We start from the raw sequence: 25282 nt of genomic DNA on the forward strand, positions 1-25282 counted from the left end.
CGCTACACAGAGCAGATTGAAAACTGTCTGTCAGACTTTAACAAACGGTTTCAAGACTTTGCTTTATTGGAGCCAGTCCCTACATTCATGTGCTACCCTTTTTGGGAAGATGCTAAGGTTGAGTTACTTGCATCAAAAATTGCAACACTGTTTCACCTGAACTTGTCTGGAGTGGAGGATGAGATCCTAACACTACAAGCTGACATTGAGTTCAAGTCCAGGGCTCATGGACAGTTTTGGAACTTACTCACAGAGGAAAAGTACCCCAACATGAGGAAATATGCTACTTCCATGACTGCATTAGTCGGCTCCACTTATTTATGTTCTGAAATTAAAATAAACATTGCCCTGATGTACACACAGCGTTGTTTAGGTTTTTTTTTAGTCAGAGAAGCTACGTAGGCAGTGTAATTTGTTTATGTTCCGTTACCTCCAACCCCAGTTTTGAGTCGCCGGATCCACCCAACCCCACTCTGCGCTCCGGGACCTCCCACTTTACAAATTAAGCACTGTTAGCATGGCATTTTGAGAACGTTTTAAATGTTAAGTTGACTAATCAAATTGTCTGGTCGGATCTACTTGTTGTATAATGCAGATTCTTCCATGTAGGTGTGAAGTTATCAACATCTAAATGCTTTAGCCTTCTTACCATGATCACAACAAAATACTCTTATATTGAGCAGCTTTGACGTTTTTTTCCCTGATGCACATGGTGCAACAACAAATGAGTCTGACGCGCCGTTGAAACCATAAGCACATACCTGACAGCCGAAGCTGGTTTGCTCCATGATCCAAAGTTACAGCCGCCGTTAGCAAAACTTCTGTCCCGACAGGAAATTAATAGTAAGTTGTCATTTGTAGAAGTATAAGAGCAAACATGGCTACAGAGAAAAAGATACACTACTCCGATGTGTAACCGTCGACCACGAGCTTGAATCCAAGTGAAAATTAACAGGACAAAAGTCTGTTTTCTTCTCTTTGTTATCCCAAGTGCCCTGCGTCCATGTATGTGCTCAAATGATCTAACTGTAATCTGCAGCAGCTGCTGAGGACTGTGGTATTGAGAGAAGTCGTGGAGTAAACTCCTCCCTCCTCTCAGTTCATCTGATTTTAGGGTCCCCGTACCGTGCAGTAGACATGCTGTCTGTGCTACAGTATATAGAGGGTGCTGCAGGGACACATGTAGGAAAATGAGCCAAGTGAAATACTTGTACTTTACTTGAGTATGTCATGCTTCTTCTACCCACCACATTTCACAGGGATTGTATTTTCTTTACTTCAGATTATTAATACAAAAGAAAATCAGAAAATGCATTATGCATTATGCATGATTACAAATGAGGATAGGACTTTATTGATCCCCTGGGCCCAGTTTTTAAAAAAAATTAATATGGATCAAATTGATCTGGATTTGGAAATCCCATATTTTGCTATCCAAGATCACTTGATCCATCTTACTTTTATGCCAGTTTACCAAATACCAAATTTCAGGATTACCAAATCCTGTTTACCAGTGCCTTAAATGGAACCAACAGTGTAGCCTACTGGCTTAGCAAAGAACAACAGGTAGGCAAAATACCGGTGACCACAAATAGCCATTGTTTGTTTTAACTTTAAGAAACAGAAACACTTTAATAAACAGAAACATTTTACATTCCTTATTTTGTTATAATGTTAAATAACAAAACAAAAACAATACAATCCAATAGTCCATATCTCATTAGATGTGACATGCTTCATATATGCTTCAAATATGAAGACATGTATCATCATGCATCAGTAAACATTGATTTTGTGATCATTCACTTAAAAAGAAAACTCTCTGATTTTATTTGGTTGGAAAAATCACAAGTGAATCCACCCTTCTGATGGGATCAGGATAATCCTGGTTTATTGGATCAAACATCCCAAACCGAGTTCAAAGTTTTGAAAAACCCAAAGGGCAGGTTTGATCCAGATCAAATGTATAATTGGATTACATGGTCTGATCTCAGTTCGGAATCCCTCTTTTGCTTTTGAAAAACCCATTTCCAAGATTTGATCCAATCCGTGATCCGAAATCCCACTGGATTACTTTTGAAAAACTGGGCCCAGGGAGGTGAAAAATCACAAGCTACCCTGCAGTATATAAATAATTAAAAATGTTACCATACCAGCTGCAAGTGATGAAAAATAAACATTCTGAGCCACTCTGCACAATGAGTACTTTTGGTACTTTATGTATGTTTTGATGCTAATACATTTGTACTTTTACAAAAAAAATGTACTTTACTTTTACTTACATTTTGTAATGTAGGACTTTTAACAGTATAATCCTCACTGTGGTATTGTTACTATTACTTAAGTAAAAGGTATGATAACTAGTTTCACCACTGGTACAAGGTGGGTACAAGCACAGAACAGAAGCCATAGAAAGCCTTTCCCTTAGTTTCCGTGTTTTTAGCATTACCTTTCAAAGACTCCTCGCACCAGGCTTGATATATGGAGCATTTGGGGTTAAGGGCGTCACCTTTAGATGCTTTTCTAGTGAAGCAGTGCTCATGTAGGTCAAACTGTGATCTGAATAAGGGGCCTTTAATACAGTGAATCACTATTTCCACTAGTTGGTACTTGGGTTTATTGAACATAACGATAGACTTAAACTTTGAGGTTAATCTGCCATTACTGCTTCGTAAAAGGGAATAAATCAACCTCCATCACTGAGCTAATCACTGAACTACTCCAAGTTACACACAACAGTGAAATTCACTCACAGAGAACTGGCATAAAAGACACTGAAGAGGGAAGAAAAAAAGAGAACTACAAGGAACAAGAGTACTTTAAAAGGTCCATAAGTCAATTAAGTCCATGTGATTCATTATCAAACTATAGTCTGACACTAAATACAGCACTTTTTATCCTGGGCATGCAGCCCGAAAACATATCAGACAATAATTTGAGTTTTAGACGGAGGATTGTGCAACTAATAGCAAAAAAAGTGAACACATTCCTGAATGTCTGTGTGACAATGTTATTGGAGGGCAATGCTAATTCAGTGGAGTGAAGTTGATGCAATAAAAGTAAAGTTAAAAAAGTGATTGCAAGACTGCGGATAGTTTTTTTTGTATGTTGACCTGAAATAATCACATTTAATATGTTTGTGTTGTTTTGTATTTTGTATTATTTTAATCATCCATATTAACCTTTGAGATATTCTATATACCTTTTATATCTCTATATTTACTGTACTTTAGGATGACTCAATTTCAATGTCTGTGTATGTTGGATCTCCCAGCTCCGAGTAGTCCTTAGTTCTAGGTGTCCAAACAGCTTTGTACAGACGGACTTTTTATCTGGCACAGAGCCACACATATAGACATCACCATTCTGCACACGCAATCAGCCCAATCAAAGCATTTGGAGATCTCTGTGGCTGTACTGTGGTGACTGTGACTCTGTCCACACGTGTGAATAAATCTAAATTTAGACTCTCCTTGTTGCCTAATCGATTTCAACTTCAATCTTCCTTTCAGAGTGCAATGGTAAATCAATGGTAAAAAAGTGGCTAAAGCAAACAGAGAGACTTACACACAGAGAGACATACAAATCCAAGGAACAAAAGGACAGACACAATCTAGGCATATATTTAGGTCAGGTAATTTAATCAAATTAAACTTAGTGTTGACATTGTCATCATCAAGCCTCATTATTCTCCTGAATAAAAAAGTAAAACAACATTCACACACGCACGCACGCACACACACACACACACACACACACACAAATTGCTGGTGATGCAAACAAACAAGCAATGACACAAGTTGACCCAAAATGATTGAAAGACCGGAGAGCTTCAACACCGTTTTAGGATTTTGAACCTGTCAGCCTTATTTTGGATGATTTCAACTCCAGAAAACACAGAAGACATCCTGACATTTAAAGGTAAACAGTAAAGGTGTCAGCTGCAAAATGTGTAAATACAATTGTATTCAAACTTAAAGCTCTCACTTAAAATGATCACTTATTCTTTTTATCAATAAATGAGTTTTAACTCTCAGAAACAAATGTAACTTCCCTCCATCACAGTACATTACAGTGAGTGATGACCGACTTATTGCTCCTGATAGACTGTCAGATATTTCAGAGACAAGCTGATACCCAGTGATAAGAAAACAACACGCACAACCACAAAAAGTTAACAACAATAAAAAAAGTCACGAAGGAGTGCTTGAACGTAGAGATGGTGGAGTGAGGCCTCGGTTTGTTCTTTCACACACGAGTGCTTTTGTACCCTTCAAAATAAAAATAATAAATGTCACATTAAACAACACAACTTGATGGGAGAGGAGGTAAAAAAAAGTAATTCTCTGTCATCGTAGACCTCAAATGAGGAGTTTTCTTTTTAATATTTATCTCTCAAAATAATCTCATTCCTAATGGACCAGATGCCCTTTGAACATCATCTATATCTTCAAAATAAAAAAACAAAATCTCTCAGCTCATTTCTCACTTCATACTCACTTACTTTACACATACAACCCTATCTTTTTCTACTCTACCACCCACATGTGTATTTTAACCCCGCTGTCTGACCCTTTAGCCTTCACCCTGATCTGAGCTCTACACTCAGTCCCGTCATAGCTCGTCATGAGGGGCTTCATCTGCTTTAAGTTTGAACTCTGCCTCTGTGATCTTTCCGTCTCCATCACGGTCCTGATTGGAGAACATGTTGTCAATGATGCGATAGGGATCGAAGCCAGGAGCCAGGCGGCCTTTACCCTCGTTCACCTGCCGCATGATGTAGTCAGTAAACTGTTTAAACAAAGGAGGGGGGCGAAGAGGGTAAATTGAGGATTCACAGACAGTAGCAAAAAGGGAAAATGTCTCAGATGTTACAAATAATACAGAAACAGCAGGTTATCACGTACCTCAGAGGGCTCCACCTGCTTGTTCTGGTCTGTGTCCATCTCTGTGAAGAGGTCGGGTGACACTTCGTCGTTCCAGATAAACATGTAGCCTTCAGGAAGTCCTTCCTCCATCTCTACCAGCTCGATATCAAACACCAGCACAGCACTCCCTGGAACTTCATCAGCTACACACACAGAGACACAGAGACAGCATTAACATGAGCGGTAGAGCTCAGACTCAGTGGGGTATGAAGCAAGACTATTGAGTAAGAGATCAGTGAATTCCAGTGACCAGCAGGAGAAAGTCACTACCAACACCCCTGCTTGGGCCAATGATTGAGTGGTGCAAATCCAAATCTAGATGTGAATCCAAGAATTTGTCAAGGATTTCTTGAATTCTTGCGTGATGGGTTGTTAGTTAAATTAATAATTTGTCATTTTGGGAAACACGCTTATTCACTTTCTTGCTGAGAGTTAGATGAGAAGAGGGATGCCACTCTCCAAGCTTAGCTTAGCATAAAGACTGGAAATAGGGTAACATCTAGCCTGTCTCATAATTGCATGCATGAAAAGCTGAGTCTAACTTCTCATTGTGGTTCTAGATCTATTCGGCCATACTCCCTTACTAAACCTGTCCTGTATGAATAAATGTGCGTCTCTGGAGATTGAGGGAGTCTATGCAGCTGCATGATAAGGTAATGTTGTGTTTTGCAGGTCAACGGAAACAGGAAGGGGGGCGGTCTACACACACACACACACACACACACACACACACACACACACACACACACACACACACACACACACACACACACACACCTAAGCCTATCCCCAAAAGAGAGATAGACTGAACTTGCAAAACAACAAGATTTAGGTGAGCATTTGTGTTTGCGGCACCTATGTTATGGCTCCATTAAAATCTTTACATAACCAAAAGTTGACGTGTTCAGCTTGAGATAAATGCCTCTTGGAAATGCAGAGTGCCTGAGAGTTGGGATGGCACTGCATGACACTACATTGTGGTTAAACTGTAATGCTTCATCCTAAATCTCATCGATTCAAGAGTTCATTAAATGCTTCTGTGTAAGTCATCACATATATTCTCCGTTTTTACTGCATGTGTGGTTGTGTGTGACTTACTGACTCCTCTCTCCCCATAGCCCAGGTGAGGAGGAATAACAAGGTGCCTTTTCTCTCCCACACACATGTCCATCAGTCCGTCCTCCATCCCTGGGACTACTTGGTTGGCTCCCAGGACAATGTTGTATGTCTTTGCATAATTATACCTGAAACAAATAGAGTCAGAATGAAACTGACACATACGAAGTAACTGTATTTATAGTCATTATTCTTAAGCAAGCACACATATCATGTTACTTCTTACAGTGTCCTTTAACACTTGTTTTTTACTAATTCCTTTGCTGTGTGGGAATGTAAGAGGTGAAGATTGTTGTGTTTCAGTGGGTGAGAGAAGCAAGCTTGGTTTGATTCCAGGAACTAAAATATTTTTAAAACTGGAGTCTTTCATATTTATGTTTTTGAATGTGTTTTATTTTCTATGATGATGATTTTGTGCTGTCAGTAAGCTCCTGCAATTTCCAAACAACTTTTGTTCAGACAGGGCAGTATCGTGCACTAATAATTAGTTTTTACGAAGACTTAAGACAGAGTGCAGAGGAAATGTGCGGTTAAGACTAAAAGACGAACAGCAGAGTAAAGGGCATATGAGGAAGAACTTCCTCTTAGCACTTGAAACCCTATTATCTCATGTGTCTCACAGAAGTGTCTCACTGAAGTTTACTCACGTGGAGTCGATGGATGTGCCATCCATCAGAGAGGCGTTATAGTGATATTTTACAAAGTCTCCCTTCTTGGTTGGCTTATCACACTCTTCTGGCTTGTGAGTGACGGTGATCTCAGTTTTGTCTGATGGGTTGTGGAAGTCGATGATGTGAATGTCAAACACCAGCACAGCTGAACCAGGGATCTTAGAGCCTAAAAGAGACATGGTGAAGAAAAAAAGAAAGAATCTAATATTTAAAGCTACGGACAAAGGAGTAATAATAGTGAGAGACTATGGCCTCTTTCCGACCAAGTAGTTACAGGAACATAGTTATAGGAACAGTCCACTTCTAAACAGTTCTATTAACTACTCTCCCCCAAAACTGTTTTTTCCATTTGCATTCACACTGGCCAAGTGGCCATAGGACTGGTAGGAGGGGTAAGGGAGTGACGCAAGCACGGCAACGATCTTTATAGCGTCGTCACTTGACTTTAGCGCCACATACAACAACAAACCAGCATGGAGGAGGCCATCAGAATGTTCCTGTTGTGCCTTGCCGGGATCCTCATAACGGGAGTTCGATCGGCGGAGTTTAAAGACTAGGCTGGAGTACTTAACAAAGAAACACAGAAAACGAAGGCTCCAGTGTAATATGAGCCTAATTAATATGATGGAAGAAGATAGAAGAGCAGACCGCAACAGGCAAACGAAACGACGGGTAAGTTTAACTAGCATTAACAATTAGCTTGATGGCGTGATGTTTGTCTTATGAGTTAGCATACATAGGCAAATCGCAACAGACAGTGAAGAATATGTACTGTTTGTGTTTCAGACGTTGCTAGGTCACTTAGGGTTCCTATGCGGAAAAGGGAAAAGGCAAAAAGACCCTGCCCTGAAGTAGGAGCTGAAAGAGTTACAGGAACTGCGGCCAGAGGAACTTAATAATCCCCAAATTGGTCCAGTCGGAACACGAGAAAAAAAGGGTTCTAGGAACATTATGTTCTAGGAACTGCAAAAATCCCTCCGGTCAGTAAGGGACTAATGGTATTCAAGCATTACACACACACCTGTGCCCTCCTCTCCATAGCCGAGATGTGGGGGGATGGTGATGGTGCGCTTCTCTCCGACACAGACTCCAATCAAACCCTCGTCCATGCCGGCAATCACGTAGCCTCGACCAACATAGGTGTCATAGGTACGATTACGAGAGTAGCTGTGGAACAGAAAATATAACAAAAGTATTATTACACGTCCCCCATAGAAGTCCCCATCACATGTTTTTTTTTTACTTACAGTACATATCAAGTTGTCATTTAATCACATATAAAAGGGGTTTTAGGCAGTGCACAGAAGAGAACAACTGAATAACACCTGCAAGAGTTCACTACAGTATAGGACACAAAATGATTCTGTTCTCTCCAATCTCTCCTTACCTCCAAAACCACTGTGCTTGAGTTGCAAGAAGCAGTTTGTTTTGGAGGATGCATTTGTGTTTTTTGTTGACACAAACATACAGTATGTTGACATTGTAGAATATGAAGAATTTCAAATTCCTGGTATAAGTATATGCATGCAGAGATAGAAAATGCGTATGGCAGAAAGTTACCATAGTGGCTTTCTTGAGTCCTTGACATCTGTACAGAATGTGTGAAATAATTTCTTAACCATAACAAGAGAGGCTTCAAGGCCAAACCCACAAGGCTGTGAAGGCTGTAATGATGAGAACGTACTGAGTAAATTATCATAGCAGTTCTTCCAAGCTAAGTTCTTAAAAAAGTGAACTATATGTTTGATATTTTCTGTCAACCTCACAGACATTTTCTATAGCTATAACCAGGAATTAAAAAAATAAAACAACTTTTGTGATATTTGTTTTCTGCATGTTTTGGAAAGGATCTGTATATTACAGTTTAGAATCCTTAACTTAATTGAATAAATTGCACAGTACATGAACAATAAAAAACAAAAAAAGTTACCACACATGAGCTAATCCTCTGTTGTGAGTAGCAGCACGAAAAGAGAAAACAAAACTATTTAGAGGCTGCAGACAGTCTTATGTAACAGGAAATTTCCACTCATGATTTTTAAGTTTCAATTCATCTCTCAATACGTCTTCAGTGCACGGAGAGATGCTGCCAACCTGAGGCCACTTGAGGAATAACATTTATTTTTATTTATAATAAGGTTTACTATGAGCCACTCTGTGTGGTTAACATGATGAATAAACACTGACACATACCTGGAATCAAAAAATGTTCCGTCAAGAAGGCTGCCATTGTAGTGGTAGCGTACAAAGTCTCCAGCGACGGTTTTCCTCGTGCAGGACTCGGGCACAAACTGATTGGTCACTGTGATCCCATCTCTGGGGTTGTGGAGGTCTAGAAGTACGACATCAAACACCAGAGATGCCTGTCCTGGGATGTCGCTACCTGGAGAGAAGAAGAAAAAGAAGAAGAAGAAAGGTTGAAGACAAGTAGGGAGGCAGGTATGGGGACAGGATTGGGAACTACAGAAATATTCTTCATTTCCTCATTCTACTTCTAGTCATGACCAGGATCAATCCATAACCCTAAACAAGTAAGTAGTGAGTGGAGTTAAGAACAATTGTTTAACTATTATTCCCATCCATCCATCCATCTTCATCCGCTTATCCGGGGTCGGGTCGCAGGGGTAGCAGCTCCAGCAGGGGACCCCAAACTTCCCTTTCCCGGGCCACATTAACCAGCTCCGACTGGGGGATCCCGAGGCGTTCCCAGGCTCCCCCGAGGCCTCCTCCCAGCTGGACGTGCCTGGAACACCTCCCTAGGGAGGCGCCCAGGGGGCATCCTTACCAGATGCCCGAACCACCTCAACTGGCTCCTTTCGACGCAAAGGAGCAGCGGCTCTACTCCGAGCTCCTCACGGATAACTGAGCTTCTCACCCTATCTCTAAGGGAGACACCAGCTACCCTCCTGAGGAAACCCATTTCGGCCGCTTGTACCCTGGATCTTGTTCTTTCGGTCATGACCCAGCCTTCATGACCATAGGTGAGGGTAGGAACAAAAACTGACCGGTAGATTGAGAGCTTTGCCTTCTGGCTCAGCTCTCTTTTCGTCACAACGGTGCGATAAATTGAATGTAATACCGCACCTGCTGTGCCGATTCTCCGACCAATCTCCCGCTCCATTGTCCCTCACTCGCGAACAAGACCCCCAAGGTACTTGAACTCCTTCACTTGGGGTAAGGACTCATTCCCTACCTGGAGAAGGCACTCCATCGGTTTCCTGCTGAGAACCATGGCCTCCGATTTAGAGGTGCTGATCCTCATCCCAGCCGCTTCACACTCGGCTGCGAACCGATCCAGTGAGTGCTGAAGGTCACAGGCCGATGATGCCATCAGGACCACATCATCTGCAAAAAGCAGCGATGAGATCCCCAGCCCACCGAACTGCAACCCCTCTCCACCCCGACTACGCCTCGATATCCTGTCCATAAATACTACAAACAGGATTGGTGACAAAGCGCAGCCCTGGCGGAGGCCAACTCTCACCTGAAACGAGTCCAACTTACTGCCGAGAACCCGGACACAGCTCTCGCTTTGGTCGTACAGAGATTGATGGCCCTGAGAAGGGACCCTCACCCCGTACTCCCGCAGCACCTCCCACAGTATCTCCCGGGGCACCCGGTCATACGCCTTCTCCAGATCCACAAAACACATGTAGACTGGTTGGGCATACTCCCAGGCTCCCTCCAGGATCCTTGCGAGAGTAAAGATCTGGTCCATTGTTCCACGACCAGGACGGAATCCGCATTGTTCCTCTTCAACCTGAGATTCGACTATCGACCGAACCCTCCTTTCCAGCACCTTGGAGTAGACTTTACCGGGGAGGCTGAGAAGTGTGATACCCCTGTAATTGGCACACACCCTCTGGTCCCCCTTTTTAAAAAGGGGAACCACCACCCCGGTCTGCCACTCCTTAGGCACCGTCCCAGACTTCCACGCAATGTTGAAGAGGCGTGTCAACCAAGACAACCCCTCCACACCCAGAGCTTTAAGCATTTCTGGACGGATCTCATCAATTCCTGGGGCTTTGCCACTGTGGAGTTGTTTAACTACCTCAGCAACCTCCACCAGGGAAATTGATGCCAATCCCCCCTCATCCTCCAGCTCTGCCTCTACCATAGAGGGCGTATTAGTTGGATTTAGGAGTTCCTCAAAGTGCTCCTTCCACCGCCCTATTACCTCCTCAGTTGAGGTCAACAGCGTCCCATCCTTACTGTACACAGCTTGGATGGTTCACCGCTTCCCCCTCCTGAGGTGGCGAACGGTTTTCCAGAAGTACCTTGGTGCCGACCGAAAGTCCTTCTCCATGTCTTCTCCGAACTTCTCCTACCCGCAGGCGTAGGGAGGCGACCCTCTCGTCCACCGGGTTAAACTCCAACGTAGCGGCGCTCAGCCGGGGGCTTGTGAGTATCCCCACACCCGCCCGGCGCCTCACACCCTGGGCAACTCCAGAGAAGAAAAGAGTCCAACCCCTATCCAGGAGTATGGTTCCAGAACCAAGACTGTGCGTAGAGGTAAGCCCCACCAGATCTAACCGGTAGCGCTCCACCTCCCGCACAAGTTCCGGCTCCTTCCCCCACAGAGAGGTGACATTCCACGTCCCCAGAGCCAGCCTCTGCTGCCCGGGTCTGGTCCGTCGAGGCCCCTGACCTTCACTGCCACCCATGTGGCAGCGCACCCGACCCCAGCGGTTCCTCCCACAGGTGGTGGGCCCATGGGATGTCTGCCACGTAGCTTTTTCGGGCTGTGCCCGACCGGGCTCCGTGGAAGGGTCACTTCATCCCTTCCTCGATTTTTCATAGGATTTTTGAACCATTCTTTGTCTGGCCCCTCACCTGAGACCACTTTGCCTTGGGAGACCCTACCAGGAGCACCAAGCTCCAGACAACACAGCCCTCAGGTTCATAGGGACACACAAACCTCTCCACCACGATAAGGTGATGGTTCCCGGAGAAGTATTATTCCCAATGTTAAGAATCAACTTTTAGTTACACAGACAATGAAAATTTGATGTGAACATGACAGTATTTATTGTTACAAATATCTGGAATTAGAAGGGCCTAATTTAAAAGTCTGTTAAATGTATGAGGGAGAGAATCAACAACATGTTTGCTTATTTGAAAATATTTATAAAGACATGCATAAAGAATAAAAAAAAAGTATCTTGAAAGTAAATATGGTATAAAAAAACTGTCAATTAAAGGAATACTTAGATATTGTAAAGGACTGTGTTTATCTGTTCATGTAATGTTAAACATTAGTCCAGCTCTACGCCAGAAAAAGAATAGGCGTATGTCCCATAATGTTAAACTATTCCTTTAATTGGTCAACCATGTAACAAAATTAGTCATAAAAATTATATTTGTCAAATTTTCTAAGGTAAGACTATGTAAAAAAATAAAAATTAATAATAATTGGCAAGACATTGAACAGCGCTGTGGTTTGGGAAAAGAACTGAGGGGTAAAACAAGATGAGATGTGTAGTTTAACTGCATATGTGTGGGATGTGCTGCCACCTTGTGCTCCAAGTGTGCAACTACAGCACCTGTTGATTTCCACTGTAACTATCAACCTCTTGTTATTCTCAAAGGTCACTCACAGGAATGTAACCGGGCTCAAGGAAATAAATAATAGTAAAGTAGTTACTCACCGTCTCCATTCTCTCCATATCCAAGTGACGGTGGCATAGTGATGATGCGTTTCTCTCCAACGCACATTCCCAGAAGGCCCTGATCCATACCAGCGATCAGCCACCCAATCCCAACGTATGTGTCATAGGTACGCAAACGGGTGTGGCTACAGAGACGGGTGGAAGAGACAGGTCACATATATACAGTATATGTGTGGGTGCATTTTTGTGTGAAGGAAAGATTATTTTACAGAACAAACCTGGAATCAAAGAGCGTCCCATCCAGCAGGGTGCCATTGTAGTGGTAGCGAACGTAGTCAGACACCTCCACCTTTCTGGAGCAGGTGGAAGGCGTGTGGTAGGTGTTGCTCTGGACGCCGTCCTCTGGGTTCCACACGTCGAGCAGCAGGACGTCAAAATGGAGGATAGAGTCAGGAGGGATGATGTCACCTGGGGAGAAGAGAAGTAGAGTGAAGAGTGAAGTTGAGCCAGAAATGAAAATGTACTAGGGAAAAAGAGAATGAATGCTTTAGAGTTAACATGGTTGTGAAGACTTTCATTAAACTGCTGCATTACAAATACAAATTGACATCAGTGGGGTTTTTTCTCAGGATGTGTGTGCTGGTCCTACGATCAGTAAACATTCAGAGACCTTATGTTATATTTTGAATTAACATAAAAACCATGTTCTTGAAAGTTCTTGCCCATCCATTTAAAAAAAAAAAACATCAGATCGATTAACTATCTAAGTAATTTGATGGTTTTATCTTATCAAATGTGAAGAATTGCTGCTTTTCCTGGTCTTAACATTATGGTAAACAGAATATCTTTTGGTTATGGACCGTTGGTCAGACAAACCAAGACATAACCAAGTTTAACTTGGGTTCTAGAAAATTGAGATGTGCATTTCACACGGTTTTCTGATGTGTTACAGTTTCAATTAATTAGTTGATTAATTAATCAATCATTAAAAAGAAATCTGCAAATGAATCAATTATGAAAACACTTGTTGGATGCAGCCCGAGTAACAGGTGAGTAATCATACAAAGTAAACTCCTCATGTCATTAAACCCCTCAGATTTCCAGAAATAGGACATGACTGTGGTGTCCTCAGTGCTAGCTATAGCCTTGTTGACTGATCAGTCTGTCCACTCACTAACATTTATTTTGGTGAGTGCAACATCTCAACCAGCTCTGTTTAAAACATGAGCATGAGTCACTGCCTTTTGAGCTCAACAAGCGTACAGGATACCTATAGATAAGGAGAAGATGGTGATGTTAAAGAGGTGGGAGTGGGAGGAGGTGGAGGAGGGGTGCAAGGACTGTGTGGGAAGCAGCCATTCAATATTTATTACTACTGAGCTGGCAGGCCTCTTTCTCTCTCTGATGTTCCCTCTGATATAGACTCATTTTAGAGGACACTGCCTCAGCATTTACCTGTCCACACATGCCCCCCTCTCTCCTCTCTCTTCCATTATCTATTTGATGCGCACACACACAAATACATACACTGACGCACCGGTATCTACATGTAAAGAGAGCCTCTGCATTTTTCTTCTCATCACTACAATCACATCCAAATACACCAACACATATGACACAAACACTCTCTATGGTGCACAGTGGCCCAGATTTATTTATGTTCATATACAAATTAAGATCTAGAATGTGTATCTGCCTGCTGCTGATGCTCTAGCATCTGCAGTGCAGTTACTAACAGCTGCAAATCTTGATTCAAAGCAGCTTCCTCTAACCTGCTTCCTGGTTTGTGATGACCCTGTGACATCATTTAACATGGACGCTTGGGAGCAGCCCACTTCCTTTCTACTTCGCCTGACTCTAGTACAACACAATACGGTACTTTCTGCAAAGACTGTAATTGTTGCCCCCCAACCAAATTCTCTCATTGTTATGGTGAGCAGTGCCAGCCGTGTGCTCATTCATCTGTGTATTTATAATAACTCTCCAGAGGAATAAACACTGGCATGTCCTGAAACTTGATGGAGAATGTTATATTCTGTCCTGACTGATTTGGAACAATCAGCCAGGACAGGGATGTGCAAATATGACAGGAAGTTGATAACATACCATATCCCTGTTTGCCATATGCTAGGTGAGGTGGGATCTTGATCAGGCTTCTCTCGTTGACACACATCCCCACCAGAGCTTTGTCCATCCCTGCGATCAGCTGCTTCTTGCCAACAAACACGTTGTAGGTGCTGCCACGGTCGTAACTGAAACGCATACACATAACCCATTACTTTTATATTGCTGTGAGGACATGAATGACTGCATTACATTCATTATGTGCCTTGCTGCAACTAAAACACATACCCTTAATCAAAGCCAGTTCACTGTGGGCCCTGGCTAAAGGTTTTTCCATTGCCATTACTATTTGTTTGGCCATCTTTACAGCCAGTGATGTATTTAGATATATCATTCAGATACACACAGCCAGATTGAAATGTGTAAAACGTGACTTTAATTTGGAATATACATGAGCAGCACAGGACCCCTCTACCAGACAGGCCCACACGATTAGCTAATACTGCAGGGCCTGTCTACTTTGGTAGTTTATATTCTTTAACAAATGTGCAATTAATTAAATGACCAAAAACCAAACCAAATTATGTTTGGCTTTTGGGGCCCTTAGGGCTCTAGAGGCCCTGGGCAGTTGACCACTTTGCATGGTACACATGGTTATTACTGTTGACCAGGTCGGTGGTTCCCAAAGTGGAGTCCAGGGACCTTTGGAGGTCCTGGAAGCAGGTTCAACATTAAGAATAAGGACTTAATCCTCAGGTTTAAATGAATCCAGTGTGATTAAGCAGGCTAATATTAATCTAGTGGCAAAACTACTCCATCTGATCAAATTGACGCCTTTAGTTTAATCCCTGTGTATATGAAAAGGGTTTTGAAGCCCTTGGATTAAGCATACATGGATCCAGAGCTCAGTCAGCCTGCCTGCTTGCGTGGCTCACAGGGGCGAACCACTCAACGCGCACTTTTACGCATCGCGCACGACTGTTCGCACCGAGCAATGCTCTGCTCTGCACGGTGAGACTCCAAAAGTGAGAACATGCATTCTTTGCTCGATACTCACCTTGAGTCGAACTTCTTGCCGTCAGGAAACATGCCGTTGTAGTGATACCTGACATAATCTCCTACTTTGACTGCGCGCACACATTGCTCTGGCACGAAAGTTTTCTCAATGAATATGTCGTCTAACGGTACCGGAGGAGCATTGCACGCGGCGAACGCAACCAGAACCGACAAATAAAGCATCGCCTGCACGCACTGGATCATTTTCTCTGCCGACAAACTCTCAGACGAGGGAGATAATTGTGGGTACGGCCCGTAGGAGTATATGCTGCCTCCCTGTTCCCCGGTACTTTGGTTTCCTCTACTCCGACTTGGACAGAAGTCCTGCCCCCGGTCCCAGCGCAGGGATGATCACGTGTCAAGCCAGATAAAACTGCAAAACTTCCGGTTAAACTTTAAAGATAAAACGTCGACTGATGACCTCAATAACATGTTTTGTTTGTAAAGCTCAAATTAAAATGACTGCAAATATATATAATAAAATATCGGTGTGAGACATAAACGAATACAAACAAAGCTTAGATAGCCAACTGTGCTTTTATTTTGAAATTTAAATATACATTTCCTGTTACATACTGCTTCTTTCTCGCTGACTTGACCTGCTTCGGGATTGAATAGGATCGTTTTGGGCACCACGTATTGCTCTTGCGCAGTGCAGCCTCATATGTGTCAACGTGGTAACGTTGGGGTCTCCACACAGCTGCACACACCCCCCCCCCTGGATGCATTTAAACCAGTGTAGAATAGGTCTACACATCTGGATACGCCTCTGAATTGCAGTCAAATTGTAACAATGAGCAGGACTCGTAAAGTGTGCCTTTAAATGATGTTACGTGGATACGTTGACCCTGTTGTGTTGGTGGGGTTCAGGCCTTTAGATGGGGGGGGGGGGGGGGAGACAGATCCAGGCAGGAATGTCTCTACGTGGCAGTGAGAGGGGGAGGGCCACTCCAGTCTCTCACCAGGGGTTTAATTAGTGACGGAGAGGAAACAAGTTAAACTTTAAAGAGCAGTAGGCTATGGGATTAATGTTCTTTGTCAATCCTGGAATATAAAAAAATGACTAAATTACCTGGTCCCTTATCTAAAAAGTACAGAAATGTATACCTCAGTTAGGATTTAAAATCAGGTTTTTACTTGTTCTGTAAAAGGACAGAACAACAGCAGTGATTTACTGTGTGATTTAGTGGGAGGAACAGCCCCTCCAGTCCTGCACCCGGGGGTGGGAAGGCTTTGGCCGGATACGTGTTGGAACTTGAGGCGGTCCTAAAGACTCACGCACGAAATTCCGGAATCATCCCAGGCCACCATTTAGCAAACTTAAAAATGGCACCCTCCACTTCTTCGCAACTTTTCTCGGCGCTTTTAATCGCATTTTTTACCTCAGTGGTGAACTCTCAGTATGAGAAATACAGCTTCAGGAGTTTCCCCAGGCACGAGCTGATGCCTCTGGAGTCCGCTTACAAATACGCACTGGACCAGTACACCGGAGAGAAGTGGAAGGAGTCGGTGGAGTACATGGAGGTGTCTCTGCGGTTGTATCGGCTGCTGCGGGACAGCGAGGCCTTCTGCAACCTCAACTGCAGCTCTGTCGGGCTGGACAACGAGCAGAAGTTTGCGGAGTTTCCAGAGCTGCGGGCGTTTGGTAACGTTATGAAGAGGGCGCAGTGCCTGAAGCGCTGCAAACAAGGGCTGCCCGCTTTCAGGCAGACCATGCCCAGTCGGGACACCATAGATGAGTTTGATAAGAGAGAGCCGTACAGATATCTGCAGTACGCCTACTTCAAAGTAAGCAAATATGTGGGGTCATCAGGAGGATCAAAGGGCTCCAAACCTTGGTTTCATTATAATAAATATAAGGTGGTGGTTTTCAGTGCATCCACAGTTTCTATTGTTACGTCATACACGTTTTTTTCTTCTTCCTAAAATGCGTTCTGACGTCACCTACGTGCCACGGATGCACACTATTCTGCAAGAGTGGAGGTCCTATACTTGAACCTGTGAATGCTTGAAATTGGCATGGGGTACTTTCCATAAAATCATCTCTCAATGCAAATCAAACCAGCTATTAGGCTAACCGAAATAAAACCATCTCAAGCTCTAGGTATGGTGAAGGGTATGTGATGATGTGGGGCTATTTTAATTCCAAAGGCCAAGGGAACTTTATCAGGATGCGTAGTATCCTGGATCCATGAAATAACTGGCCTTTAAAAATAAAAATCTGCCTGCCTCTATGGGAATTTAACATAGGGGTGTACTCACTTTTGTTGCCAGCGGTTTAGACATTAATGGCTGTGTGTTGAGTTATTTTGAGGGGACAGCACATTTACACTGTTATACAAGCTGTACACTTAATACTTTACATTGTAGCAAAGTGTAATTTCTTCAGTGTTGTCCCATTAAAAGATATAATTAAATATTTACTAAAATATGAGGGGTGTACTCACTTTTGTGAGATACTGTATTAAGAATAAAAAGAAAACACTAATAAAGACACAAGGATATTTTACAAGTCCTCACCTCTACAAGGGAACTAGTTTAGGTTTAGGATTAGGTTATGAATCACAGTTTATTTAGAGTCAAAGGTTGGAATTATGATTGCTTTTAAGCTATTAGTGATGGTTATGGTCTAATTTGCATATACGGAAGTGGGACAAATTAAAAGAAAAACCGGAATACCTTGAATTAGTTGATTTGATCTGATAAGTGACCAAAAACAACATTATTTTCTAATGATCTAAAATACCGCCCTCAAAGTTAGAGTTATTAAGGAATTATGTATTGGCTTTTTATTAGTTATCATGTCCTTAGTCCATTTTTTTTGTACCACAGTGTAGTGTTATAACATTGGCTTTGTGTGATTTCCTAATCTGATCAGAGCACATGAAAATAGCTGTTTACAATGTTTGTTTATTTAACAATGTGTGTTATTTCTCCCAGTCTGACAACCTTGCCAAGGCGGCGTCTGCTGCTCACACCTTCCTACTGAAACACCCAAATGATGAGATGATGCAGAGGAACATGGCCTACTACAAGAGTCTGCCTGGAGCCGACGAACACCTCAAAGACCTGGAGACCAAATCCTATGAGGTATACACACATCCATACCAACATATCTTTGTGAACACATACACACATACACAAACCATCCTATTATTGGCTCTGTGGGTGTGGTAGCAGCCTGTGGTGAACCAGCCAAGCTGAGGAAAGCCTAGAGCTAAAACATTTCCATTTACTTTGCTGCTGTGCATTAGTGAAAATAGTACATGCTTGCATGTGAGTGCTGACGACTTCGTTTGCTAGTTGTATGATTTTTGATTCCAAATACTATTGAGTTGAGCCTTCAGTGGTCCTTGACAGAGCTGTATTAGCCCCAGCAGGACTGAGAAATAAACATGAACTTGCTACATTTGTTAACTATTACATGAATGCCCAATTAAAATCAACATCTCTTAAAGAGTCCACGGTGAAGAAAATTGTCCCTGTTATAGCTAACAATAGTGATACAGATAATGTAATGTAATTATGCCATATTATATATATATATATATATATATCATTAATTTTAATAAGAAAGTGATTTTTTAACTTGTAGAATGCTTTCAGTAATGCCATGATGCCCAAAATGAACATGATTTCCTATGTGTGTGTTATTGCAGACATTGTTTGTGCGTGCAGTGCGGGCGTATAATGGAGAAAACTTCCGTACTTCAGTGTCAGACATGGAGCTGGCTCTGCGGGACTTCTTCAAGAATTACGATGAGTGTCTGGCTGCATCTGAGGGCCCCAGGGACGTCAAAGACTTTAAAGACTTCTACCCCTCCATAGCTGGTCAGTTCATCTGCAGTACCTCCGTTCTGACGCTGTTCCTCCTGTGGGGTCCATCTATCATTGCATTTCTCTTTTGTTAAATATCCACTTTTGCATATGTCTTCTTTTTGTTATTTAATTTACCCAACATGTTTCTTGTTATAGCTACGTTTAAAGATCCCCTCCATTTAAAAATGTGTTTTTTTTTTAGTTTATGTCTCCTAAAATGTCCGATTTTGACTATACTGACTTGTATCTGTGCAAAGTTTGTCGCTAGAGAGGTGTTTTCACATTCCTCTCCTCCTGGGGGAAATGCCTGTGCATTTCACTAAAATCTGAGATTCAAATGTACTCGGGCAAGCTAGATTTGATACGTCACAGTTTCAAAAGCCAATCACTGTCTAATATGCAATAGACGGAAAAGAAACCTGAAACCTCCAGTGAAAAGCGGACTTGTCATAGAGTGAAAACACACTGTCATCATAGCTGTGTCAGCCACTGCCAGTTACAAGCTAACAAGCTAACAAACAACAGTAGATTCTAACTAAACTATACCATTCTAATACGTCTGCTAGTCACCAATATTGGTGCACAACAGAATCTGGGTCTGATCGCCAGGTTCAGACAGGAGAGCCGGCACAGCGCGTCCTGTCTAAACAGCCCAATTGGATAACATTGGGCGCCAAATGGAAGTGGGCAGCACTTCCAGGCCAGATCCAGATCCAGAATTTCTCAACGAAGGATAAAGAGTAGATGTCCTTCCAGCATCCTTTTCTGAGTTTTTGTTTGTTTGTAGTTTTCTATATTTTAAAACATGTCTGGAGAAGGACTTTAATCTTTTTTTTTTATCATATTGTGCTTAATCTCTCCTCTACAGATCACTACATAGAGGTCCTTGACAGGAAAGTTATGTGTGAAAGTGACCTGACACCTGTTGTAGGAGGTTTCGTCGTTGAGAAGTTTGTGGCCACGATGTACCACTACCTGCAGTTTGCCTATTACAAATGTGAGTAGCATGTTGTTTCCTCAGGTCTACTGTGTTATGAATTTTATATAGGACAATCCCTGAGTGCTGTAAATGTTGTGTTTTCAGTGAATGACCTGAAGAACGCAGTACCATGTGCAGCCAGCTACGTGCTCTTTGACCCCAACGATGAAGTTATGAATAATAACTTGGCCTATTACCGGTTCCACAAAAACCAGTGGGAACTGACAGAAGAGGACTTCCTCCCCAGATCAGTGAGACATATTGACTATACACATCTTGTGCACCCAGTTCCTGTCCCTAATTTCTAATTTATCAGATATAGATTAAACAAACAAGATACAACATGTTAATTAGTGAGCTTTCGGGGGTGCGGGCAGATTTTGCTACCTTTGGACAGAGCCAGGCTAGCTGTTTCCAGTCTTTATGCTTAGCTAAGCTAACTGCTAACTGCTAGCTGCTGGCTGTAGTCTTATGTTTACTGGCCAGTATCAATCTTCCCATATACAGTAACTCATGGCAAGAAAGCAAATAAGCACACTGCTTGAAATAGTCCACATGGGTTCAGAAGGGTAACCTAAAAAGTATTTTAGTCAGTAGGCTGAGATGATTGACACCACTCTTGTGTCTGTACAATACATATATAGACACTTAACAAAAAGACTTGAAACTGAGGAAAACAGCTGCCCTGGCTCTGTCTGAGGGTAACAAAATGTTCCTCTAAAGCTTACTAATTAACATGTTATATTTTGTTTGTGTTGTTGTGGTTTAACTGGGGTTATGTACCAATTTCTTGGCCATGCAGGCACAGAGACTTTGTGACAAAACCAGGGTAGCTGTTTATCTGTTTCCTTTCGTTGTGCAGAAGTTAAGCTATGACAGATATCAGAGTGGTATCAATTCTTTGAATGTAAATCTGTAATAAATCAAATAAGCGTATTTCCAGGTTCCCTGGACTAACTGCATGATGTGAAATTAATTTATCACTTGGCCTCTGCCTTCTTGGTTCACTATTAACATCCTGTGTGTTTGCTACAGGAGGCACTGCGTTACTACAATCAGACCACAATGCAGCTACAGATGTTGGAGTTCTCCAGACAGCGCCTGGTGAGCGACGATGAGGTGCGTGCCTGTTTACGTACAGTGGTGTGAAAAAAGTGTTTGCCCCCCTTCCTCATTTCCTGTTCCTTTGCATGTTTGTCACACTTAAGTGTTTCGAACATCAAACCAATTTAAACAATAGTCAAGGACAACACAAGTAAACACAAAATGCAATTTGTAAATGAAGGTGTTAATTATTAAAGGTGAAAAAAAATCCAAACCATCATGGCCCTGTGTGAAAAAAGTGATTGCCCCCCTAAACCTAATAACTGGTTGGGCCACCCTTAGCAGCAACAACTGCAACCAAGCGTTTGCGATAACGTGCAATGAGGCTTTTACAGCGTCCTGGAGGAATTTTGGCCCACTCATCTTTGCAGAATTGTCCTAATTCAGTTACATTAGAGGGTTTTTCGAGCATGAGCGGCCTTTTTAAGGTCATACCACAACATCTCAATAGGATTCAGGTCAGGACTTTGGCTAGGCCACTCCAAAGTCTTCATTTAGTTTTTCTTCAGCCATTCGGTGGTGGACTTGCTGGTGTGTTTAGGATCATTGTCCTGCTGCAGAACCCAAGTTCGTTTCAGCTTGAGTACACGAACAGATGGTCGGACATTCTCCTTCAGGATCTCTTGGTAGACAGCAGAATTCATAGTTCCTTTTATCACGGCAAGTCTTCCAGGTCCTGAAGCAGCAAAACAACCCCAGACCATCACACTACCACCACCATATTTTACAGTTGGTATAATGTTCTTTTTATGAAATGCAGTGTTCCTTCTACGCCAGATATACTTGGACACACACCTTCCAAAGAGTTCCACTTTTGTCTCATCGGTCCACAGAATGTTGTCCCAAAAGTCTTGGGGATCATCAAGATGTGTTCTGGAGAAATTGAGACAAGCTTTGATGTTCTTTTTGCTCAGCAGTGGTTTTCTCCTTGGAACTCTGCCATGCAGGCCATTTTTGCCCAGTCTTTTCCTGATGGTGGAGGCATGAGCGCTGACCTTAACTGAGGCAAGTGAGGCCTGCAGTTCTTTGGACGTTGTTGTGGGGTCTTTTGTGACCTCTTGGATGAGTCGTCGCTGCGCTCTTGGGGTAATTTTGGGCGGCCGGCCACTCCTGGGAAGGTTCACCACTGTTCCATGTCTTCGCCATTTGTGGATAATGGCTCTCACTGTGGTTCGCTGGATTCCCAAAGCTTTGGAAATGGCTTTATAACCCTTTCCAGACTGATAGATCTCAATTACTTTCTTTCTCAATTGTTCCTGAATTTCTTTGGGTCTCGGCATGATGTGTAGCTTTTAAGGATCTTCTGGTGGACCTTACTGTGTCAAGCAGCTCCTATTTAAGTGATGCCTTGATTGTGAACAGGTGTGGCAATAATCAGGCCTGGGTGTGGCTAGAGAAATTGAACTCAGGTGTGGACAACCACAGTTATAGTATGTTTTAACAAGGGGGGCAATCACTTTTTTCACACAGGGCCATGATGGTTTGGATTTTTTTTCTCCTTTAATAATAAACACCTTCATTTACAAATTGCATTTGTGTTTACTTGTGTTGTCCTTGACTTTTGTTTAAATTGGTTTGATGTTCGAAACACTTAAGTGTGACAAACATGCAAAGGAACAGGAAATGAGGAAGGGGGCAAACACTTTTTTCACACCACTGTATATGTGTTGGTGTATTACAGGATGCTTCAAGCCAAGATGGTATCTTTAGTCAAGTGAAAGGAAAACAAGCTACAGTTTACCCTTTAAAATAGACCAGAGTAATTCCCATAAACTAAGTTTGGATTATTGTCCGTCTTTGTGTGATTTATGCTAAACCCTAGATTACTTAGTATGGTCACATTACACCCTGCAGTACAATGTGGGCCCTATGTTTATCGTGCTGCAATAGGGCAGACGGCCATGGGGTGGCAGCATGACATTGGCGTTTCTTAAAGTTATTATGATGCAGCACAAGGGCCTTGGCCATCAGGGCAACCTAACATAAACCAGTATTACATGCTGTATGAGGTAAACACCATTCAGTTCTTGACTGTAATCTCTTTAGTAATGCCAGGTATGATAATTCACAGATAGAACTGTGAGTGGGAGGATTTATGCTAATGCTCTTCTAACCTCCTGATTTGTCTGTTTATTTCTTTTTCGTGTGTGTGTGTATGTGTGTATGTGTGTATGTGTGTATGTGTGTATGTGTGTATGTGTGTATGTGTGTATGTGTGTATGTGTGTATGTGTGTATGTGTGTATGTGTGTATGTGTGTGTATATGTCTGCAGGGGGAGGTGGTGGAGTTTATAGATGAGTTCCTGGACGGTGATGAATTGCCCGAATTGGAAATTCCGCCGAAACTGTGAAACACACAACCAAACAACACCTCCCGGTTTGTATTTATTGGGTTGAGAGGCTGTGTGTTTTTACCTGCAGATCCACATCCTGAATATTTTTAAATTTCCTATTTTGTGCACTAAAACATCCAGTTTAGTGGTATGGACATACAGCACTAAATGATTTAAAGTCAATGATAATAATGGAAAGATAAATATTTTTACTCGCTGTTTTATGGATCCGTTCCTCCACTGTGAATCAAATATGTATGTTGTCTGTCAAAAATGGTAATTTTTACAATGAAATGATAATAAATCTTGCCAAACATCGGGTCTTTCAAGTTATAATTACAATGTTGTTGTAATACTACAGTTGTTGGTTTTGGGCAGTGGTGGAATGTAACTAAGTACATTTACTCAAGAACTGTACTTAAGTACAATTTTTATGTACTTTTACTTTACTTGACTATTTCCATTTCATGTTACTTTATACTCTACATTTTGGAGGCCACTATTGTATGTTTTACTGCACTTATACACATTTATTCGATAGCTTTAGGTACTTTGCAGATTCAGGTTATTAATACAAAATATAAATTAATTAATAAATTATGATGTATTATTATAGTTAAAGCTACCCAGCAGTATGTAAGGTAATTAAAATTAGCTCTAGCTTTACAAGCTGCAACATTAAAGTGATGATCACATTAATGCATCAATAATTATAATCTGGGTACCTGGGTAGCTCACCTCACCTCCCTCTCTATCCCCTTTCATGTCTTCAGCTTTCCTATCAAATAAAGGCCTAAAATGACCACATTTATTTTTCTGAAATGGGCCATTCTGTGTGAGTAATTTTACCTTTGGTACTTCAAGTATATTTTTATGCATGCTAATGCTTTTGTACTTTAACTTACTAAGAATTTTAATGCATGCATTTAAATTGTAATAGAGTATTTCTACACTGTGGTATTGCTACTTGTACTTAAGTAAACAATCTGAATGCTTCTTCCACCACTGGTTTTGGGGATGTGCCCAGTTGTGAATAACACCCCTTTAGTATAGGGACTAAAATATATCTACATCTGCCTGCAGTTTTTTCAGCTAATGATAATGTTAATTGTTCACTCGATGAAATTTCAGTGAAATAGTGAAATATTCTTGTCACAATTTCTTGCAGACCAAGTTCAGGTCTTCAGGTTTTTTCTGTCCAAGCAACCATCCAAATCCAAATGATCAATTTATTATCACATTAGACAATAAAAAGCAGCAAATCATCAGAACCGAGTAGCTGGAACAAGGGAATTCTTCGGATTTCTGCGTGGAAAAATTACTTAAATGATTAATTAATTAATTAAACGCTCTAATATTTCAGTCTATTGATTTTTGACTGGAGCCCCTGTAGAGCAGCATATCTGCGAGAGTCCTTCAGACTGTGTTAAGCTGACAGCGTTCAGAGAAAACACTGAGATGTTTAATAATGTTTGAACATTGAGCCTCTGTGCAGTTTGTCACACAGTGATGTTAAAAACCCAAAGGGGAACATTCTCGCTGTATTACTGTATCTCTCTCTGACTCTGCGTTCTCATTCCTCTTCTGTCTGTATTAACCTGTC

General features: G+C 42.0%; 3 protein-coding genes across 5 annotated transcripts in view; 1 reads left to right on the forward strand and 2 right to left on the reverse strand.

Moving 5' to 3' along the window:
* LOC144528422 (uncharacterized) overlaps nt 1-1075 on the reverse strand; it is a 43567-nt gene extending 42492 nt beyond the window's left edge. For 2 of the 3 annotated variants that reach the window (XM_078266975.1, XM_078266973.1), the window contains exon 1: nt 762-1074. In XM_078266975.1, the coding sequence (XP_078123101.1) occupies nt 762-788 (27 nt within the window). In that variant the 5' untranslated portion in view covers nt 789-1074. Of the gene's footprint in view, nt 1-761 lie in introns of all 3 variants that reach the window. The other variant, XM_078266974.1, reaches the window with a different exon arrangement.
* Nucleotides 1076-3620: 2545 nt separating this feature from the next.
* On the reverse strand, nt 3621-15778 carry fkbp9 (FKBP prolyl isomerase 9). The gene is made up of 10 exons (XM_078267795.1): nt 15446-15778; nt 14431-14576; nt 12603-12792; nt 12364-12509; nt 8909-9098; nt 7737-7882; nt 6692-6881; nt 6027-6172; nt 4908-5071; nt 3621-4791 (listed from the first exon to the last, which is right to left on the reverse strand). Exons 1-10 carry the CDS (start codon nt 15646-15648, stop codon nt 4615-4617), a joined length of 1698 nt encoding a protein of 565 aa, XP_078123921.1. The 5' UTR covers nt 15649-15778; the 3' UTR covers nt 3621-4614.
* A 910-nt stretch (nt 15779-16688) lies between these two features.
* On the forward strand, nt 16689-23995 carry crtap (cartilage associated protein). Its single transcript, XM_078268036.1, has 7 exons — nt 16689-17232; nt 18385-18534; nt 19104-19275; nt 20132-20260; nt 20348-20493; nt 21278-21361; nt 23620-23995. The coding sequence occupies exons 1-7, from the start codon at nt 16771-16773 to the stop codon at nt 23695-23697; spliced, it is 1221 nt and encodes a 406-aa protein (XP_078124162.1). The 5' UTR covers nt 16689-16770; the 3' UTR covers nt 23698-23995.
* Nucleotides 23996-25282: the final 1287 nt, after the last annotated feature.

Source organism: Sander vitreus, chromosome 14 (genome assembly GCF_031162955.1).
Source record: "Sander vitreus isolate 19-12246 chromosome 14, sanVit1, whole genome shotgun sequence".
Taxonomy (NCBI): domain Eukaryota; kingdom Metazoa; phylum Chordata; class Actinopteri; order Perciformes; family Percidae; genus Sander; species Sander vitreus.

Excerpts from the sequence above, each read along its gene's own strand:
- fkbp9 (XM_078267795.1), bottom strand. The coding sequence starts at position 15,648 with ATGATCCAGTGCGTGCAGGCGATGCTTTATTTGTCGGTTCTGGTTGCG. Across the intron at positions 6,882-7,736 it reads CTATGGAGAGGAGGGCACAG|GCTCTAAGATCCCTGGTTCA; the intron begins GTGTGTGTGTAA and ends TGTCTCTTTTAG. Across the intron at positions 5,072-6,026 it reads CTATGGGGAGAGAGGAGTCA|CTGATGAAGTTCCAGGGAGT; the intron begins GTAAGTCACACA and ends CTGTGTGTGTAG.
- crtap (XM_078268036.1), top strand. The coding sequence starts at position 16,771 with ATGGCACCCTCCACTTCTTCGCAACTTTTCTCGGCGCTTTTAATCGCA. Across the intron at positions 19,276-20,131 it reads CTTCTACCCCTCCATAGCTG|ATCACTACATAGAGGTCCTT; the intron begins GTCAGTTCATCT and ends TCTCCTCTACAG. Across the intron at positions 21,362-23,619 it reads GCCTGGTGAGCGACGATGAG|GGGGAGGTGGTGGAGTTTAT; the intron begins GTGCGTGCCTGT and ends ATATGTCTGCAG.